At 40.7% G+C, this 17,562-nt stretch overlaps 1 protein-coding gene across 1 annotated transcript; it reads left to right on the forward strand.

Annotated features, from left to right (window-relative positions):
• The first annotated feature begins 1,667 nt into the window (after window positions 1-1,667).
• Window positions 1,668-6,885, forward strand: BMP15 (bone morphogenetic protein 15). The gene is made up of 2 exons (XM_010964126.3): window positions 1,668-1,995; window positions 6,029-6,885. The coding sequence occupies exons 1-2, from the start codon at window positions 1,668-1,670 to the stop codon at window positions 6,883-6,885; spliced, it is 1,185 nt and encodes a 394-aa protein (XP_010962428.1).
• The last annotated feature ends 10,677 nt before the right edge of the window (window positions 6,886-17,562 follow it).

A 17,562-nucleotide genomic window follows, 5' to 3' on the forward strand; every position in this document is an offset into this window, starting at 1 on the left:
TGCCTGTCGTGACTCATCTGCTTATATTCCTTGCTTGTATATCATTGTATACAATAAAAATGTACACAACACTGACAACAATAACTCTCTGTAGGAGCCAGAGGTACAAATGAAGAAACTCAGGATGGGAGAAATCTTGCTTGAGGTCACCAGTTAATAGGTTGTTGAGTTGGGACTGAGTCCAGACCTAGAGGGCCCAGGCCTTTTGTTTTGCAATACATGCTGGGGACCAAGTCCATGTTAGAAAAAACAGAGGGAGGGAACAAATAATTTTGAGCATGTAACCATATATCATGTGTCTAATTAGGTTTTGTGGAATTAACATAGGTTATTTCCTTGAATCCTCACAACAAGCTGTGAGAAAAAACATCTTTTCTCCATTTTACAGGTGAGGAGACTAACGCTCAGGGAAACAAAGAGATTTACCTTGAGAGGTTAAATGACTGCTAATAAGAGACAGAATCACAATTCAAACACAGGTCCTGTCTGTTTACAAGGTCCACACCTGTTCCACAGGAGACACATCTTGAGCTCCTGTCCCACCTTCTCATTAGAGCCTCATCCAGCAAACTGCTTCTACTTGGACAGAGCCAGGACTACACTTACCATTTTTCTATGGAATCCTGGTCTTGGGTAGCATTAACTGGCTCAGCCCTGATGCCTTCCATTAACCATCCAAGCTAGGTGAGCTCCCAGCCAACTTCCACAGATTCATCTTCTACTGCCCCAGGCTTCTTTGATGAAGTGCACTCAGGATCGCAACCCCTTCCATGGGAAAAACCAGAAAGTTCTAAGTCAGGATTCTCAAACTTGGCTGCACATTAAAGTCACCTGCAGAACTTAAAAAAAATTCTGATGCCTTGGTAACACCCCAGACCCACTACATCAGAATCTCTGGTAATGGTACCCAGGCATCCACAATAGTTACAGCTTCCCAGGTGATTCCAATGCAGAGTCAAGATTGAGAACCACTGTTAAGGCACCTTCTTCAAACTCCAGCAACCACATCCACACAGTGGTTTCCACATTTTAGTGTTTATAGGAACTTCTTGGTGTATTTGTTAAGATTCAGACTTCTGGAGCCCTATCCCAGGGAGTCCATGTTTTGGTCTCGACCTGGAAGCCTGAATTCTTAACAATTACCTCCAATAGTTTCACTGCAAGTCCTTAGCAGAGCACATTTTGGGGAATGTTGTATTAGGAAAAGTAGCATGGAAATTGGATGCGAGCAGGAGGCCTCTGGCCCTTTAAGGACTGATTAAGAGACTACCTTTAAAGCTGTGGAGCAGAGCAGGCTAGGGCTGCTTCTTTTCATCCTAGTGGATAAGGTAAGGGAGCAGGTCCTGCGATAGACCTCTCCTTTTAAGCTACCTCAGCCTCCAAATAAGTATGATTTTGTTCCCAGTCCTGGAGAGCAGGAGGGGAATGCTGCCTTGTCTCACCTGCTGTTTCTGCTTCTTTTGATGCAAAGAGGAGACCCCATTTTGGTCCAGGAGATCCTCCCAGAGCAAGCAACATAGGACCTGCCTGCCTGCCTTTCATTTTTTCTTGCCCTATCTTTTGTGATAGTGGAGCCTGGATGCTGTTACCTTTGTGAAAGGAAAGAGTCAAAGTGGCATCCTTGGGGCTTGTGCCGGGACGTGTGGTTGAACACCAAGCCTTTCAAGATGGTCCTTTTCAGCATCCTTAGAATCCTTCTTCTTTGGGGACTGGTGCTTTTTATGGAACACATGGTCCAAATGACACAGGTAGGGCAGCCCTCTGTTGCCCTACTGCCTGAGGCCACTACTTTGCCCCTGATTCGGGAGCTGCTGGAAGAAGTCCCTGGCAAGCAGCAGAGGAAGCCACCGGTCCTAGGGCATCCCTTGCGGTATATGCTGGAGTTGTACCAGCGTTCAGCTGATATGCATGGGCATCCTAGGGAGAACCGCACCATCGGGGCCACCATGGTGAGGCTGGTGAAGCCATTGGCAAATGTAGCAAGGCATCTCAGAGGTGAGTTATCAGACCATACTCTCCTGGAAGGGAGAAAAATGGGGAAGAAGAGTGTAGAGAAAAGGGGATTTGTGAATTTATTGTAGGGCTTCATTGCCTGGCGGGCAAGTGGTTTTCTCAGGCTTGGTTTTCAAAGGATGGTAAACTTGGGAGAAGCTGCTCCAAGCCTGTTTCCCTTTAGGCCCCAATTTAAGAACAGATTGCCTTGGGGCCGACCTGAGGAATCTCTCCCAGGCCCCAGGGCAACTGATTGACACATCAGCTCCTATCTTTCAAAGAGAGTCTTACTGTTTGTTATATCGTGGAAAAGTATAATCAAGAAATCTCCATGTATGTTCCTGTGGAGGGCTGTTTGTGTTGTTTTATTCTTAGAAGTCAAAGAGTACAGGATGCTGAGTTTAGGAAATTTACAAGGTGTCAGAGAGGACAGAAACAGGCAAACATCTGAGTCTGTATACCAGGCTCCGTGAGCATCTGCTATTGTATTTAATCCTTACTGACAGCTACTCTCACTAGCTGTCATGGAGCACTTAACCTAATTTTTTAAGATAAGAAAAGCCCAGAGAGGTTAAATAACCTGCAGAAGTCACAAGGAATGTGGGTGGCAGAGATAGGATTTGAGCTCAAGTCTGTCTGACTCTAAAGTCTGTCCATAACTACTTAGGTGTTTCAATGCACTACCCCAATATCCTTGTATACTAAGCAGTTTTTTTTTTTTAATGGAGACCATGTTGCTCCTTTGGGGTTTTGGTACCAAAAAATATATATTTGGAAATTTTTTTTTGTTTTCATCATGGTGGCTTCTACTTCAAACATCTGTATTAGATGCTGTTCTAGGGCAGCCATGGGCTCCTGAAATGTAGGGCTCTCTAAGGAACGCAGTCATCAACTTCAAGGAAATCTTAGGTGAGGTCAATCTTAAGCCTTTGCTAGTCGCAGAGATGAAACTCTTTTATCCTCTCTTCTCCAGGTAAAACCACCACCATTCTCCTAGCTAACTTTTAGTGAGAGCTTACCACGTGTCAGGCATTGAGCAAAATACTTTACAAACATTGTCTTCCTTAATCATCCCCGCTAACCTAAGAGGTCGGTGCTATGAACCCATTTTATAGGTGGAGAACCCAAGGCTCGATGTAACATAGTAATTGATAGAGGTGGGCTTCTAACCCAGGCTTTCAGGCTCCAGAGCCTGTGCTTTTAATTACCCTGCTGTGCTGACGGCTTAACTGATTTTAACTGATTACCAAGCATGGTGTTTGGGTTGGGTATAAAGAGGCCAATAACTGCTTCCCTGACCTACTCTAATAGAACAGATAGATAAATAATCACATAATGGTGTTACAGCATGGCAAATGCTTTGAAAAGGATAAGTAGTAGGGCTCCCAGGACTCCAAAGAAGAAATGGGTTGCTGCTTACAGCACGTAGTGGGAAACAGTGAGACAGCTGGAAGGCCTCATGGAGGAGGTGGCATTTAAGCTGGACTTTGTGGAAGGAGTAACGAGACTATGCACACAGGGAAGGGCAATGCACTCTGATTAAGGAAAAGAAAATAACTTGGCGTGGGTGGAGATTCCCTCAACACATAATTGATTTGGCAACAGCTAAGTGCTAGGCATCGTTCTAGATGCCAGCTTAGGGGATGGGATCAAGATTGGCATGGCTCTCATGGGTGAGACAGGGAAGTAAACCCAGATGGTTGTAAATTGTGGCAAGTGCTATCAAAGAATAGAATAGGTGGTTCTGATATCAAAAAAAAAAAACTTCCCTTTGCAAGAGATCATCAGGGAAGGCATCTCTGAAGAGTCAACATTTGCACGGAGGTCTGTAAGATAAGCTAGCCATGAGAGCAGTTAGAGAGCAGTCTGATTTAGGCACATGCAACATGGGCGGTAGCCTAATGGGTGGAAACAAGCTTGTCTGACTTGAACAGAAGGAAGGTCAGGATGGGCTGAATTTAGTGAGATTGTGGGGAACAGCAGGATATGAGGCTGATGAGAGGCAGGGACCTGGAGGCCATTACAGGCGATTTGAATTTCACTCCTAAGTGCAGCAGAAAGCTGCACAAATCAATTTTGTACTGATGATAATGAGGCTAGAAAGGAGGATGCCTAAAATTAGGCCAGTATCCTGGTCTGACTGTGAGACATACTGGCACCTAGGGACTCTGGAAAGGATCCAGAAATGAATGACAAGAGAGCAGGGCCTGAACTTTTCCATCAGGAGATGAACCAGCTGAATCGAACTTGCCTGGAGAGCTATTCCAGGTTCAATCACACAGGATGTGTGAGTCAGCCATTTCCCTGAAAGGTTCTGAGCAGACCCTTCCTGGCTCTGATCCTTAGCAACCCCACCCTGCTGCAGGAAATATGTGATGTCAGGGTCTGAAAGGAAAGGGCAGTTCCTCACCAGACAGCCTGCTAGAGGATTCCTTTTCAGGCTGGGTGGGGCAGATATATGGGTGGGCCTCTAGGAAAGATTACTGGAGGATGGGAGGGTGGAGTGAGTTGAGAAAGCAAATACAAGCCCGGCTTGGGCCATGTGGGAATGATGTCCAAATGCCCCAAACCTGAGGGCATATTAAGCATGAGTTTGGAAACTGAACTTTAAAAAAAAAACCCGATATGATTTCACTCCTGTGGAATCTATAAAACAAAACAAAACAAATGAACAAACAAACAAACAAAAAACAAGCTAAATTACAGAGATCATGTTAGTGGTTACCAGCAGGGAAGGTGATTGGGAGGAGGTGGGATAAATAGGTGAAGGGAATCAATTGTGTGGTGAGAGATGATGGTAAAACCAGGCTTGTGGTGGTGATCACTCTGTAGTGTACAGAGATGTTGAATTATGATGCTATATACCTGGAACTTAGATACATTAAAAAAATACCTTGATGCGTCAAGACATTCAAGAGATTGTATGTTGAACACCCCCAGACTCCTGAAGTATCCCAGGCTCATGGATTCAGTGGCAAAGGAAGGTTAGCTGAATAATCATGTAAACTGACATGGACATGTTAAGTCATATTTGAAGATGACAGAAGGCTTTTTCCTGCTATGCTTGGTTTTGGTAATGGTTGCTCTTGACCTTTGCCAGGAGAGGGCGCAGAAGGTCAAGGGACTGGAGGCCCCTCTTTCCAACCTTTTGGCCACTGGGTGTCAGCATCACAGTTGAGATGAAAACTCATCACTCAGAGGCATGCAGCTTCTAGTAGAATTCTTAGCAAAATATTTATATGCCCAGGACCTTGTTGAGAATGGTATTTAGGGGAATGGTGGTACCATGAATGGGGTAAATGAAGAATCATTTCCAGGAAGGAACGGAAAAAGGAGAGACTGAGGGTTAAGGGGGAAACGGCCTCAGAAGGGAATCGCTGCTCAAGAAGAAATTCTGATAGAAGGCAGAAATGGCAAAATACCTGCCCTCACTAGAGGTGGATAGACAAAATTATTTGGTGGCATCTCAACCCCGGATTTGAAGTGATGGCAGGTTGTATCCCCCAATGTTGGACTGTCACCCTAAAGTTGCTTCTGTATAGTGATATAGCAGGAGGATTTGTTGTTAATTCATGTCTGTCTCATTGATTCTCCTAATTGGTCACATTTAACAGTCAACTAATGATACATACAACATATACACGTATTAATTCTGTATTTGAGGTGTATTTCTCAGTCTAGTGCTGTGAGTGGCCTAAAAATGAGACAGCATTTCTCTTAAGGGAAAGAAGATGGGCTAGAATCTTGATTCTAACACACCCTGGCTGTGTCTCCTCTGGTATAGCTTCTCTGAGTTTCAATTTCCTTGTCTGCAAAATGGGGATAATAACTACCTTGTAAGGCTATTGTGGATTAAAGAGTAAATGCATGTGAAGCATGTAATACATCAGTAATTGATCAATAGACGATGGCTCTTATGATCTTGAATGAATTTTAGGGCTGCTTATAGCTGTCAGTTTGTACTGAGCGGTTTGCAAGGGAGACTCTGGCTTGGAGGTAAGAAGCTAATGCTCTGCTCTTGTTCCCTCTTATGCAGGCCCCTGGCACATACAGACCCTGGACTTTCCTCTGAGACTGAACCGAGTAGCACACAAACTAGTAAGGGCCACTGTGGTTTACCGTCATCAATTTCACCTAGCTCACTTCCACCTCTCCTGCCACGTGGAGCCCTGGGTCCAGAAAAGCCCAACCCATCACTTTCCTCCTTCAGGAAGAGTCTCCTCAAGGCCTTCCCTGTTGCCCAAAGCTTGGACAGAGATGGATATCACGCCACATGTTGGGCAAAAGCTCTGGAACAATCAGGGGCGCAGGGTCCTACGACTCCGCTTCGTGTGTCAGCAGCCTAAAGGGAGTGAAGTTTCTGAGTTCCAGTGGCAGGGCACTTCATTGTTGGACACTGCCTTCTTATTACTCTATTTCAATGACACTCAAAGTGTTCAGACGGCCAGGCTTCTCCCCCGAGGCCTGGAAGAGTTTCCAGAGAGAAATTCTTCTCTTCTTTTGCGGAGGGCCCGGCAAGCAGGCAGCACGTCATCTCAGGTTCCTGGCCCCTCCAGGGAGCATGACGGGCCTGAAAGTAACCAGTGCTCCCTTCACCCTTTCCAAGTCAGCTTCCGCCAGCTGGGCTGGGATCACTGGATCATTGCACCCCATTTCTATACCCCAAACTACTGTAAGGGAGTCTGCCCTCGGGTACTACACTACGGTCTCAATTCTCCCAATCACGCCATCATCCAGAACCTTGTCAATGAACTGGTGGACCCCAGTGTCCCTCGGCCCTCCTGTGTCCCTTATAAGTATGTTCCCATTAGTGTCCTTCTGATTGAGGCGAATGGGAGTATCTTGTACAAGGAGTATGAGGATATGATTGCCCAGTCCTGCACATGCAGGTGAGAGCAAAGATGCAGCTAGCTCAGGTGTTCCTGAGAAATTGGAGAAGGGTTTAAAATAAATATTACTGTTAAAGCTGCAAGTGATCCCCTACCCAGTCTCTGGGTTCTATTCTTTGCCTTCAGTGTTAAGGCTCTTTCCCCATTTATGAGCTCCTCACTTGATAAAAACACTTCTGACACCAAACAGCAGTATATTTGGACCAATAGTCAGAGCCCTTAATGCTCCTTTGGAGATGCCCTCTCTATTTTCTTGTCTTTTTTAAATTGTGACTTGTCAAAAGTCACCAGTCCCTGATGGTAGAACTCTAGAAATTGTACCATCACGGTGGAATTGTCCTGAAGTCCATCTTCAGAGGATCTAGAAGACTTGGGGTGACGAAAGCAACTTGAGATTTTATACTCCTCTTCCTTGCCTCCTAAATCCTGGAAACTGGTACCTGATTGGAAAGACTGTCTGCTCCTGTGTTTTGGATTTCCCTCTACATCTAAAACTCCTTTTTATCAGATGGATTAGAAGATTTTGGACAATAATCTCCATTAAAAAATCTTTGGAGTGGAACAGAAGGAAGGGAATCATTTTCTAAGCTATCAGGGCTTTTCCACTCGGGCTCTGAACCTGGGGAAGATACCTGGGATTCCTTTATACTCTAGGGTTAGGAGATCAGCCTTTAATAAGGCCAGTAGGGAAATGAGTATGGAGCTGTCTGAGATGACAATCACTTCCAAACCACCTGTATCTAGAGGAAAGAGGTAAAGAGCTGTCACTGATGATTAGAACTATGTATAGGGGGAGTCATTTTAAACTTTCTGTGGAACAACAGATTTCCCGGGGTATTTTCTTATTTTAGGTAACCCTTAAAAACCCCTGTTATCCCACAAAGAAAGCTCCCTGGTGGCTTGGAGGTTGGGAGTAGAGAGGGTAGGAAGGCTGCAATTAGGAAGTTTAAAGGACTCTGGGGGAAGGATGAAATGTTCTGAGGTTTGGAGCCAACTTCATTCTGGGCTGGCCCATGTTTGTGTGTTCAGTTTGGCTCTGGGCATGGGTCACTTGGGAAGATGGGCTTGCTGTGTTGAGAGGCATTGAAGTTCTACCTTGTATGAAACAATGCTTGCAGTGTGACTTTTTTCTATACCTATGCTGTATTGAAGTGATGGGGATTGGGTTGTGTTGCAAATAAATCATTTTTTTGTTGTTAAAGACAATCTTGAATGTTTGGGGGATTGGGAGAGAGGGGGTGGGGTGGAAAAATTTAGTTCCTTTGTTCCCTTTAGCTGTGGCCAGGAAGTCAACTTGAATCCCCCAGGGTGGGGTTAGAGGCTCCTATGAAGTTCAGTTGCTCTCCTAAGGCAGCACAGCAAGCAATCAGCCCTCGACAAGGGGCCCCTTTGAAGAAGCCCAGGAAGGCATTTCCCCTGCCCAACTGCTCCTTGACTAGTCTTATGGTCATTCTCAGTGAAAGGGGACTGATTTAAGGTGACTGACTTTATTTGCCAAATGTAAATCCCTATCTCTTGCTTACCTGTCCACTGGAGATTAACTCATTTTTACCCCTCCCTTCTCAATAATTGGTTCCAGCTAAACTAAATAGTCTACATGTCTGTAAATATACAAATTTTTATTCTGCCTAAGGAGCTACTCCTTAACATCCTTTTGTCCATCTACCTTCTTGACTGTATCTTTAGGAATCAGCTTATGCATTTCTCTGCGTCTCAACACCCCCGCGATACCCCAGACTCAGCCAGGTGCCATCCCTCTGTGCTCACAGTATTATTTGCATTCCTTTAACACACTCTAGTGTGATTATCTTTGTTGCCAAAAGATGGAGCTCCTTTTGAGAGTTTTCAACTGTTTTACCCATTGCCATATTATTGGAGCCTGGCACATAGAAGGTCCTTGATGGATACAAACATAAGCCAATCACACTTTTTTTTGGTGAGGGATGCCTTCTTCCTGACATGGAATATTTCAGTGTTCACATATTGCAATTATTTTCCATTGGAATAAATGTGACACAAGATATACTTTGTGTATAAAATAAGATTAATTTTGGTGCCCAATTATTTCAAAATCATGATTCAAATTACAATAGAATGTGATGGCTGTGCTCTTGAATAAGGCAGTTTGTGGAATCGTTACGTATGCTGCAAGGTGACATGGGAGAGTAAATGTGGGCTTCCAGGCCAGTCATTTCCCCAGTTTACCTGGGGTAGGCACAAATATCCAACAGTCCTGCCTACAGATCTTGGTCACAGGACTAGATTCTGAATTCAGCATCCCAGTGTTCTTTGGCATTTTCAGAAAATCATGGTCTCCTGGCCTTGTGAGTCCTGGATATGTCTGAAACTTAATCTGTGTATGGAGGGCTTGGGATTAATTGGCCCCATTATCCATTAAGCCCTGAGTTGTCAGAATACCTGAGGGAAACACGGGTAGGATGGGGTCAGCTGTGGCTGATGTCATGGATTCTTTTCTTTTGAAATATTGCTTTAGCTCAGCACTTTTTCTCGAGTCCTAAGTAAGAGATCTATACCTCAAACCTTCCTCTGGGAGAAAGGAGATATGCTTGCTAGTGGAGGAGGGTGTATGCTTGCTAGTGGATGGGGGTTTGTCTGCCTGGATGGGTGGGAAGAAATAGTTACTTGGCCCAGAAAGGGAAAGCAGGAAGCAAAGTCTACCTTGTCCCCAGTTCCTCCAGTGAATAGGCCAGAACTTCAATCAATATATGGGTGCAAAAGGAACAGGCATTTAAGCTTGCTTCTGACCCTGGAGCTCTGTTGCATTTACTGTGGGAGTTTATTATGTCCAATTCTGGGCAAAGTTAGGAAGCAGGTAAAATTTATCTTTAGTTTCACCAAATAATTTTGTAAAGGTTTTCAAAGGTCTTCAGTTAATTCTCCCCACAGCACCATAAAGCAGGAGGTATTAGCCCCATTTAAAATAACAACTGGTTTATTGAGATATAATTTGCATACCGTAAAAGCCACCATTTGAGGTGTTCAATTGAGTGATTTTTAGTATACGCAGAGTTGTGCAAAAATCACTACAATTGATTTCTCCACAAAAAGAAACCCTATGGCCAGAGTTAGCAGTTAAAGTCCGTTCCCCTTAACCCAGTCCCTGGCAACTATTAATCTAATTTTTTTTCTATAGATTATGGATGTTTATATAAGTCAAATCATGCAACATTTGGCTTCTTGTGACCATCTTCAACTTAGCATTATGCTTTCAAGGTTCATCTGTGTTGTTCATTCCTTTTTTTTTTTTTTTCTGGATAAAATTCCATTGTAGAATATACCACATTTTATTTATCCATTCATCAGTTAATGGGCTTTGAGTTGTTTCTGTTCTTTGGCTATTATGAATAATGGTGATGTGAATGTTCATATGGAAGTTTTTGCGTGGAAGTTTCAATCCTCTTACATATATACTTAGGAGTAGCAGTGCTGAATCATATGGTAACTCTGTTGAACATTTTGAGGAACTGTTAAACTGTTTTCCCAAGTGGCTGTACCAGAAATGTTTGAGGGTTTCAATTTCTCTACATCCTCACCAACACTTGTTATTGTCTACTTTTTTTTTATTTTGGCCATACTAGTGGTGGTGAAGTGGTATTTCATTGTGGTTTGGATTGCATTTCCCCATGACGCATGATGTTGGGCATCTTTTCATGTGCTTATTTGCAGCTTGCGTATCTTCTTTAGATAAATGTCCTTTCAAGTATTTGCCCAGTTTTTAATTGGGTTTGCTCATATTGTTGAGTTGTTAAAGTTCTTTATGTGTTCTGGATGTTAATTCCTTATCAGATACAAGATTTGCAAATACTTTTTCTGATTCTGTGGGTTGTTTTTTAACTTTCTTGATGGTGTCCTTTTCAACACAGAAGTTTTTAATTTGGAAGAAATCAAATTTATCTATTTTTATCTTTTGTTGCTTGTGCTTGTGGTGTCATCTAAAAATCACTGAATAATCCAAGGTCGTAAGAATTTACACCTATGTCTTTTTCCAATTGTTTTATAGTTTCAGCTGTAACATTTAGACATTTAATCCATTTTAGTTAATTTTTGCCTATCGTGTGACGTAAAAGTCTAATTTCATTCATTTACGTGTTGACATCCAGTTGTCACAGCATCATTTGTTGAAAAGACTAATTTTTTCCCATTGAATTGTCTTGTGCCCTTGTGGAAAACTGACCATAAGTATAAGGGTTTATTTCTAGACTTTCAATTTTGTTTCATTGAGCCATATGTCTCTTATGCCAGGACAACACTGTCTTGATAACTAGAGCTTTGTGTAAATTTTGAAATTGGGAAATGTCATTTCCCCCAAATATTTTCTTCTTTACCAAGATTGTTTAGGCTATTCTGGGTCACTTGTATTCCCATATGAATTTTAGAATCACTTTTTCAATTTCTGAAAAAAATATCAGCTGGGTTTTTTTGATTAGGGATTGAACTGAATCTGTGGATAAGTTTGGGTAGCATTGCCATCTTAACATTATTGTTTTCTGATCTGTAAAACTGAGATGTCTTTCCATTTATTTAGGACTTCTTTAATTTTTTCAACAGTTTTGTCATTTTCCAGTATATGTCTTGTACTTTAAATTCACTCCTAAGTTCTTCTATTCTTTTTGATGCTATTATTAACTTTTCCCCTAAATTTTCAGACCATTAATTGCTAGTTGTATAGAAATATAATTTATTTTGTATATTGAACTAGTACCCTGTAACCTTGCTGAACCCATTTATTAGCTGTAATAGTTTGTATGGATTTCTTAGAATTTCCTATACACAAGTTCATGTCATCTATGAATACATATATAGTTTTACTTCTTTCAGTCTGGATACCTTCTTTTTTCCTTGCCAAATTACCCTGTCTAGAACCTCCAATACAATGTTGAATAGAAGTAGTGAGAGCAGACATTCTTCTTCCTGATTTCAGGGGGAAAGCATTCAGTCTTTTAACAATAGATTTGTTAGCTGTGGTTTTGCATAGATGCCTGGCTTCAGTACTTACTTTAATGCTATGGTAATCAACACAGCATGCTATTAATGAAACAATAAACAAATAGATTAATGGAATAGAATAGAAAGCCCCAAAATAGACCCACACAAATATAGTCAACTAATCCTTGACAAAGCTGCAAAGGCAATTAAATGGATAAAGAATAATCTTTTCAACACATGGTGCTGGAATAACTGGAGAGACACATGCAAAAAATGAATCTGGACAGAGACCTTATACCTGTCACAAACATTAATTGGAAATGGATCATAGACATAAATGTTAAACACAAACTTTCAAACTCCTAGAAGAAACACAGGTAAACATTGCTTTGGTAATGACATTTTTTCCTATATATATATTTTTTCTTTTTAAAAGAGCTTTTCATGCATCATTTTATTTCATCTTGGCTTGAACAAGTAGCATCTCATTTTACATTTGTGGAAGTGAAGGTTTCTGGAGACTTGCCCAAAGTCACTAAGCATAGCAATTGAGTGGGTAGTTCGATCCTAACTCAAATCTGTCTGATGCCCTGATGATGACTTCTTAGATATAACAACAAAAGCATGGTCTAAGAAGGAAAAAATTGATAAGTTGGCCTTCATCAAAATTAAACATTCTGCGCTCCATAAGGCGATGTTAAGAGAATGTAAAGATAAGCCACAGACTGGAAGGAAATATTTTCAAAACATGTATTAGATAAAGGACTTGTATTCAAAACTTACTAATAACTCTTAAAATCCAACAATAAGAAAACAACCTAATTAAAAATGGGCAAAATATATGAACAGAAACCTCACAAAGAAGGCATATACATGGCAAATAAGCATATAAAGAGACATTCCACATCATATGTCATTAAAATGAGATACAACCACACACCTATTAGAATGGTTAAAACCCAAAATGCCGATAGCAACAATTGCTGGTTGGAATGCAAAATGGTATAGTTGCTTTGGAAAACAGTCTGACAGTTTCTTGCAAAGCTAAATGTAGTCTCACCATACAATCCAGCAACCACATTCCTTGTTAATTATTAAAATGAGTTGAAAAGTTATGTCCACACCAAAACCTACACACAAATGTTTATAGCAGCTTTATTCTCAATTGCCAAAACTTGGAAGCAACCAAGACATCCTTTAACAGGTAAATGGAATAAATAAACTGGTACATGTACACAATGGAATATCATTCAGCAATAAAAATAAATGAGCTATGAAGCCATGAAAAGACATGGAGGAACCTTAAATGCATATTGCTAAGTGGAAGAAGCCAGTGTGAAAGGCTACATACTATATGATTCCATCCATATGACATTCAGGAAAAGGCAAAACTATAGGGATAGTAAAAATATTGGTGATTGTCACTGGTTCAGAAGGGAAGGGTGGATGAATACATGAACCACAGGGGATTGTTAGAACAGTGAAACTCTTCTGTATGATGCTGTAATGGTAGATACATGGCATTATGTATTTATCAAAACCCATGCAATATACAGCTGAAAGAGTAAACTCTTTTGTAAACTATGGACTTTAGTTGAAAATAATGTGTCAATATTGGTTCCTCGGTTGTAACAAATGTACTACACTAATACAATATATTAATAATAGGGGGAAACAGTGGAAGGTGGTGGGGGGTGGAGAAAGAGACAGAGTTCCATATGGAAACTCTGTCACTTTCTCCTCAGTTTTTCTCTAAATCCAAAACTGCTCTTAAAAAGGAGTCTATTAAAACAAAAAAGGCTTTCTGCATGGAGTGAGCTCTGAGCCAGGGCAAATAAAGATGAATCATGTGAGTGGGTGTTTCCAAGAACTGCCAGGCAGGTCAAATTGTGACAATTCTCTGGAAATGGGGCTTGTGGGGGATGTCAAATCTGGTCTGCCCCCTCCAGTGGCTGCTAAGCTGCTGATTTTCATAACTATGGGTGTTGTCAGGCTGTTACTTTTTAAGGCTACTGTAGATCTGAGGAGAGGGGGATTAGAATAGGACAAGTAAAAATGTCACAGAGCTCACTATTCCCACAGAGGTTGTCATTTTTCTTGAATAAATGCTTTTTGGATTGCTGCGAGCCTTTGGTTAGTTTCAGAATTCTAAGAATTTTGATTTTGTCTATTTTTTTTGCCAGTGTTCTTACTGATGTTATTCAGCGGATTTTTGGAGGTCCTTGCTCCATTGTTCGTGAGGTGCTCTCCTGTTAGCCCCATTTCACTATCACTTGTCTCAGAAATCCATAGAGCCATGTCTTCTCTACTCATTCATTTGTTCAACAGACATGAAGTTCTCCAGTAAATAGGCTATTTCTCATCATTCTATAAAATTTTAAGTGACTTAGAAAAAAGAGTGTTTATATACTTACATGCTTATCTGCATACATACACATGCACCCCACCATCCACATATATAGATCTCTACCCATCCATCCAGCCAGCCATCCAACTATCCATCTGTCTATCCTATATGCGATTTCATTTACAAGTAGAGTTCATTGCTAGAATTTATTTTCAGGTAGATTTAATGAGGAGGAAGATAGTGTCTCCCTACACAGGGGAATCAAATGGTTTGATCACTTTCTCATCTTTGTGCATTTGCATGCTTTTGTGTTCAGCAAGGAGAAAACTGACCTTAAACCTAGTGCTTTTTATCTGGCCTTGGGAGTGCCGACAGAAAAATATCAGAGAAAGCAAGATGGGAGGGAGTTTGGGGTCAGAGAGGTAGAGGCAAAAGTATTTCCACACACCAGAAACGTATCAAATGCTTGAACAATGTCTTTTAGGTAGGAGGAGCAATCTCAAGAGTGGGTGTAGGGGGATGGGCTACAGAGCATACGGAAGCTTAGTGTAACTGTACTACTTCTCACCAAAATGACAGAAATCCAGCTGAAATCTGCCAGTATTCTTTTCTGGCACTCCATACATGATGTACCTTACTGGAATTATGAAACATTTTGCTGTACTACTGCTGATGGCATCTCAGCCGGTAAATCTGATAGAACTTCACAGTGCTAAGGCTTAGGAAGTAGGTGAGATGGGAGGTGAACAGTAGATTCAGTCTACTTTCTTCTTTTTCCTTTTTTAAAGATCCTTACCCAACTGAACATAATGTTTTTGAAGCTATAAGTGAGGCTGTGGCAAAGCCATTAGATGGCATGAGTCTGCCAGTCATCTCCAGATGGCCAGGAGTCTACAGAATCCTTCATGGCAAACCCATTGGGATTGTCTTGAGGTAGACGGCAGAATGTGAAACCAAATACTGCAAGTAAAAGCTAAGTGTTCATCAACGAATGGATGGATAAAGAAGATGTGGTATATATATACAATGGAATATTATTCAGTCATAAGAAAGAATGAAATTTTGCCATTTATAACAACATGAATGGACCTTGAGGGCATTATGCTAAGTGAAATAAGTCAGACAGAGAAAGACAAATACCATATGATCTCACTTGTATGTGGAATCTAAGAACAATACGAAACAAACAAAAACAAAACTTAAGCTCATAGTTACAGAGAACAGATTGGTGGTTGCTGGGTTGGCAGGGAAATGGATAGAATGGGTGAGGGGGTGTCAGAAGCATAGTAATGATGGTTAATAATACTGTGTTGGATAGTTGAAAGTTGCTACAAGTAGATCTTAAAAGTCCTCATCATAAGAAATAAAACAAGAAAAAAAATTGTAACTATGTACGCTGGTGAATGTTAACTACACTTATTGTGGTTAGCATTTTGCATTGTACACAAACATTGAATCATGTTGTACACTCGAAACTAATATAATACTATATGTCAATTATACCTCAGTAAAGAAATGAAAATACTTTCTTTTTCTGTTGATTTATCGTTAGTGTAAAGAAATGCAACTGATTTTTGAACATTAATTTTGTAACCTGCTACCTTGCTGAATTCTTCAATCAGCTCTAGTAGCTTTTGTGTGGACCTTTTAGGGTTTTCTATATATAGTAACATGTCATCAGCATACAATGACACTTTTACCTCTTCTTTTCCAATTTGGATCCCTTTTATTTCTTTCTCTTGCCTGACTGCTGTGGCTAGGACTTCCAGGACTATGTTGAATAGGAGTGGTGATAGTGGGCATCCTTGTCTTGTCCCAGATTTTAGTGGGAAGCTTTTGAGTTTTTCACCATTGAATACTATGCTGGCTGTAGGTTTGTCATATATAGCTTTTATTATGTTGAGATATGTTCCCTCTATACCCACTTTGGCAAGAGTTTTTATCATAAATGGGTGTTGAATTTTATCAAATGCTTTTTCTGCATCGATTGAGATGATCATGTGGTTTTTGTCCTTTCTCTTGTTGATGTGATGTATTACATTGATTGATTTGCGTATGTTGAACCAGCCTTGTGTCCCTGGGATGAACCCCACTTGGTTATGATGTATAATCTTTTTTATGTGTTGTTGGATTATATTTGCTAAAATTTTGGTGAGGATTTTGGCGTCTATGTTCATCAGTGATATTGGCCTATAATTCTCTTTTTTTGTAGTGTCTTTGCCTTGTTTTGGTATCAGGGTGATGGTGGCTTCATAGAATGCGTTTGGGAGTATTCCCTCCTTTTCAATCTTCTGGAAGAGTTTGAGAAGGACTGGTATGAGTTCTTCTTTGTATGTTTCGTAGAATTCCCCGGTGAAGCCGAAACAATCCCCTTTAAAATAGCACCCAAAGTAACAAAATATCTGGGAATAAATCTAACCAAGGAGGTGAAAGAATTATACACAGAAAACTATAAAACATTGATAAAGGAAATTAAAGAAGACTTTAAAAAATGGAAAGATATTCCATGCTCTTGGATTGGAAGAATCAATATTGTTAAAATGGTCACACTGCCCAAGGCAATCTACAGATTTAATGCAATCCCTATCAAATTACCCAGGACATATTTCACAGAACTAGAACAAATCATAATAAAATTTATATGGAACCATCAAAGACCTAGAATTGCCAAAGCATTACTGAAGAGAAAGAAAGAGGCTGGAGGAATAACTCTCCCAGACTTCAGACAATACTATAGAGCTACAGTCATCAAGACAGCATGGTATTGGTACCAAAACAGACATATAGACCAATGGAACAGAATAGAGAGCCCAGAAATGAACCCACAAACTTTGGGTCAACTCATCTTCGACAAAGGAGGCAAGAATATACAATGGAATAAAGACAGTCTCTTCAGCAAATGGTGTTCGGAAAACTGGACAGCAGCATGTAAAACAATGAAGCTAGAACACTCCCTTACACCATATACAAAAATCAACTCAAAATGGATTAAAGACTTAAACATAAGACAAGATACAATAAACCTCCTAGAAGAAAACATAGGCAAAACATTATCTGACATACATTTAAAAAATTTTCTCCTAGAAGAAATAAAAGCAAGAATAAACAAATGGGACCTAATGAAACTTACAAGCTTCTGCACAGCAAAGGAAACCAGAAGTAAAACAAGAAGAAAACCTATGGAATGGGAGAAAATTTTTGCAAATGATGAAACTGACAAAGGCTTGATCTCCAGAATATATAAGCAGCTCATACGACTCAATAAGAAAAAAATAAACAACCCAATCCAAAAATGTGCAGAAGACCTAAACAAGCAATTCTCCAAGGAAGACATACAAATGATCAAAAGGCACATGAAAAAATGCTCAATATCACTAATTATCAGAG

Source organism: Camelus bactrianus, chromosome X (genome assembly GCF_048773025.1).
Source record: "Camelus bactrianus isolate YW-2024 breed Bactrian camel chromosome X, ASM4877302v1, whole genome shotgun sequence".
In the NCBI taxonomy this organism is placed as follows: domain Eukaryota; kingdom Metazoa; phylum Chordata; class Mammalia; order Artiodactyla; family Camelidae; genus Camelus; species Camelus bactrianus.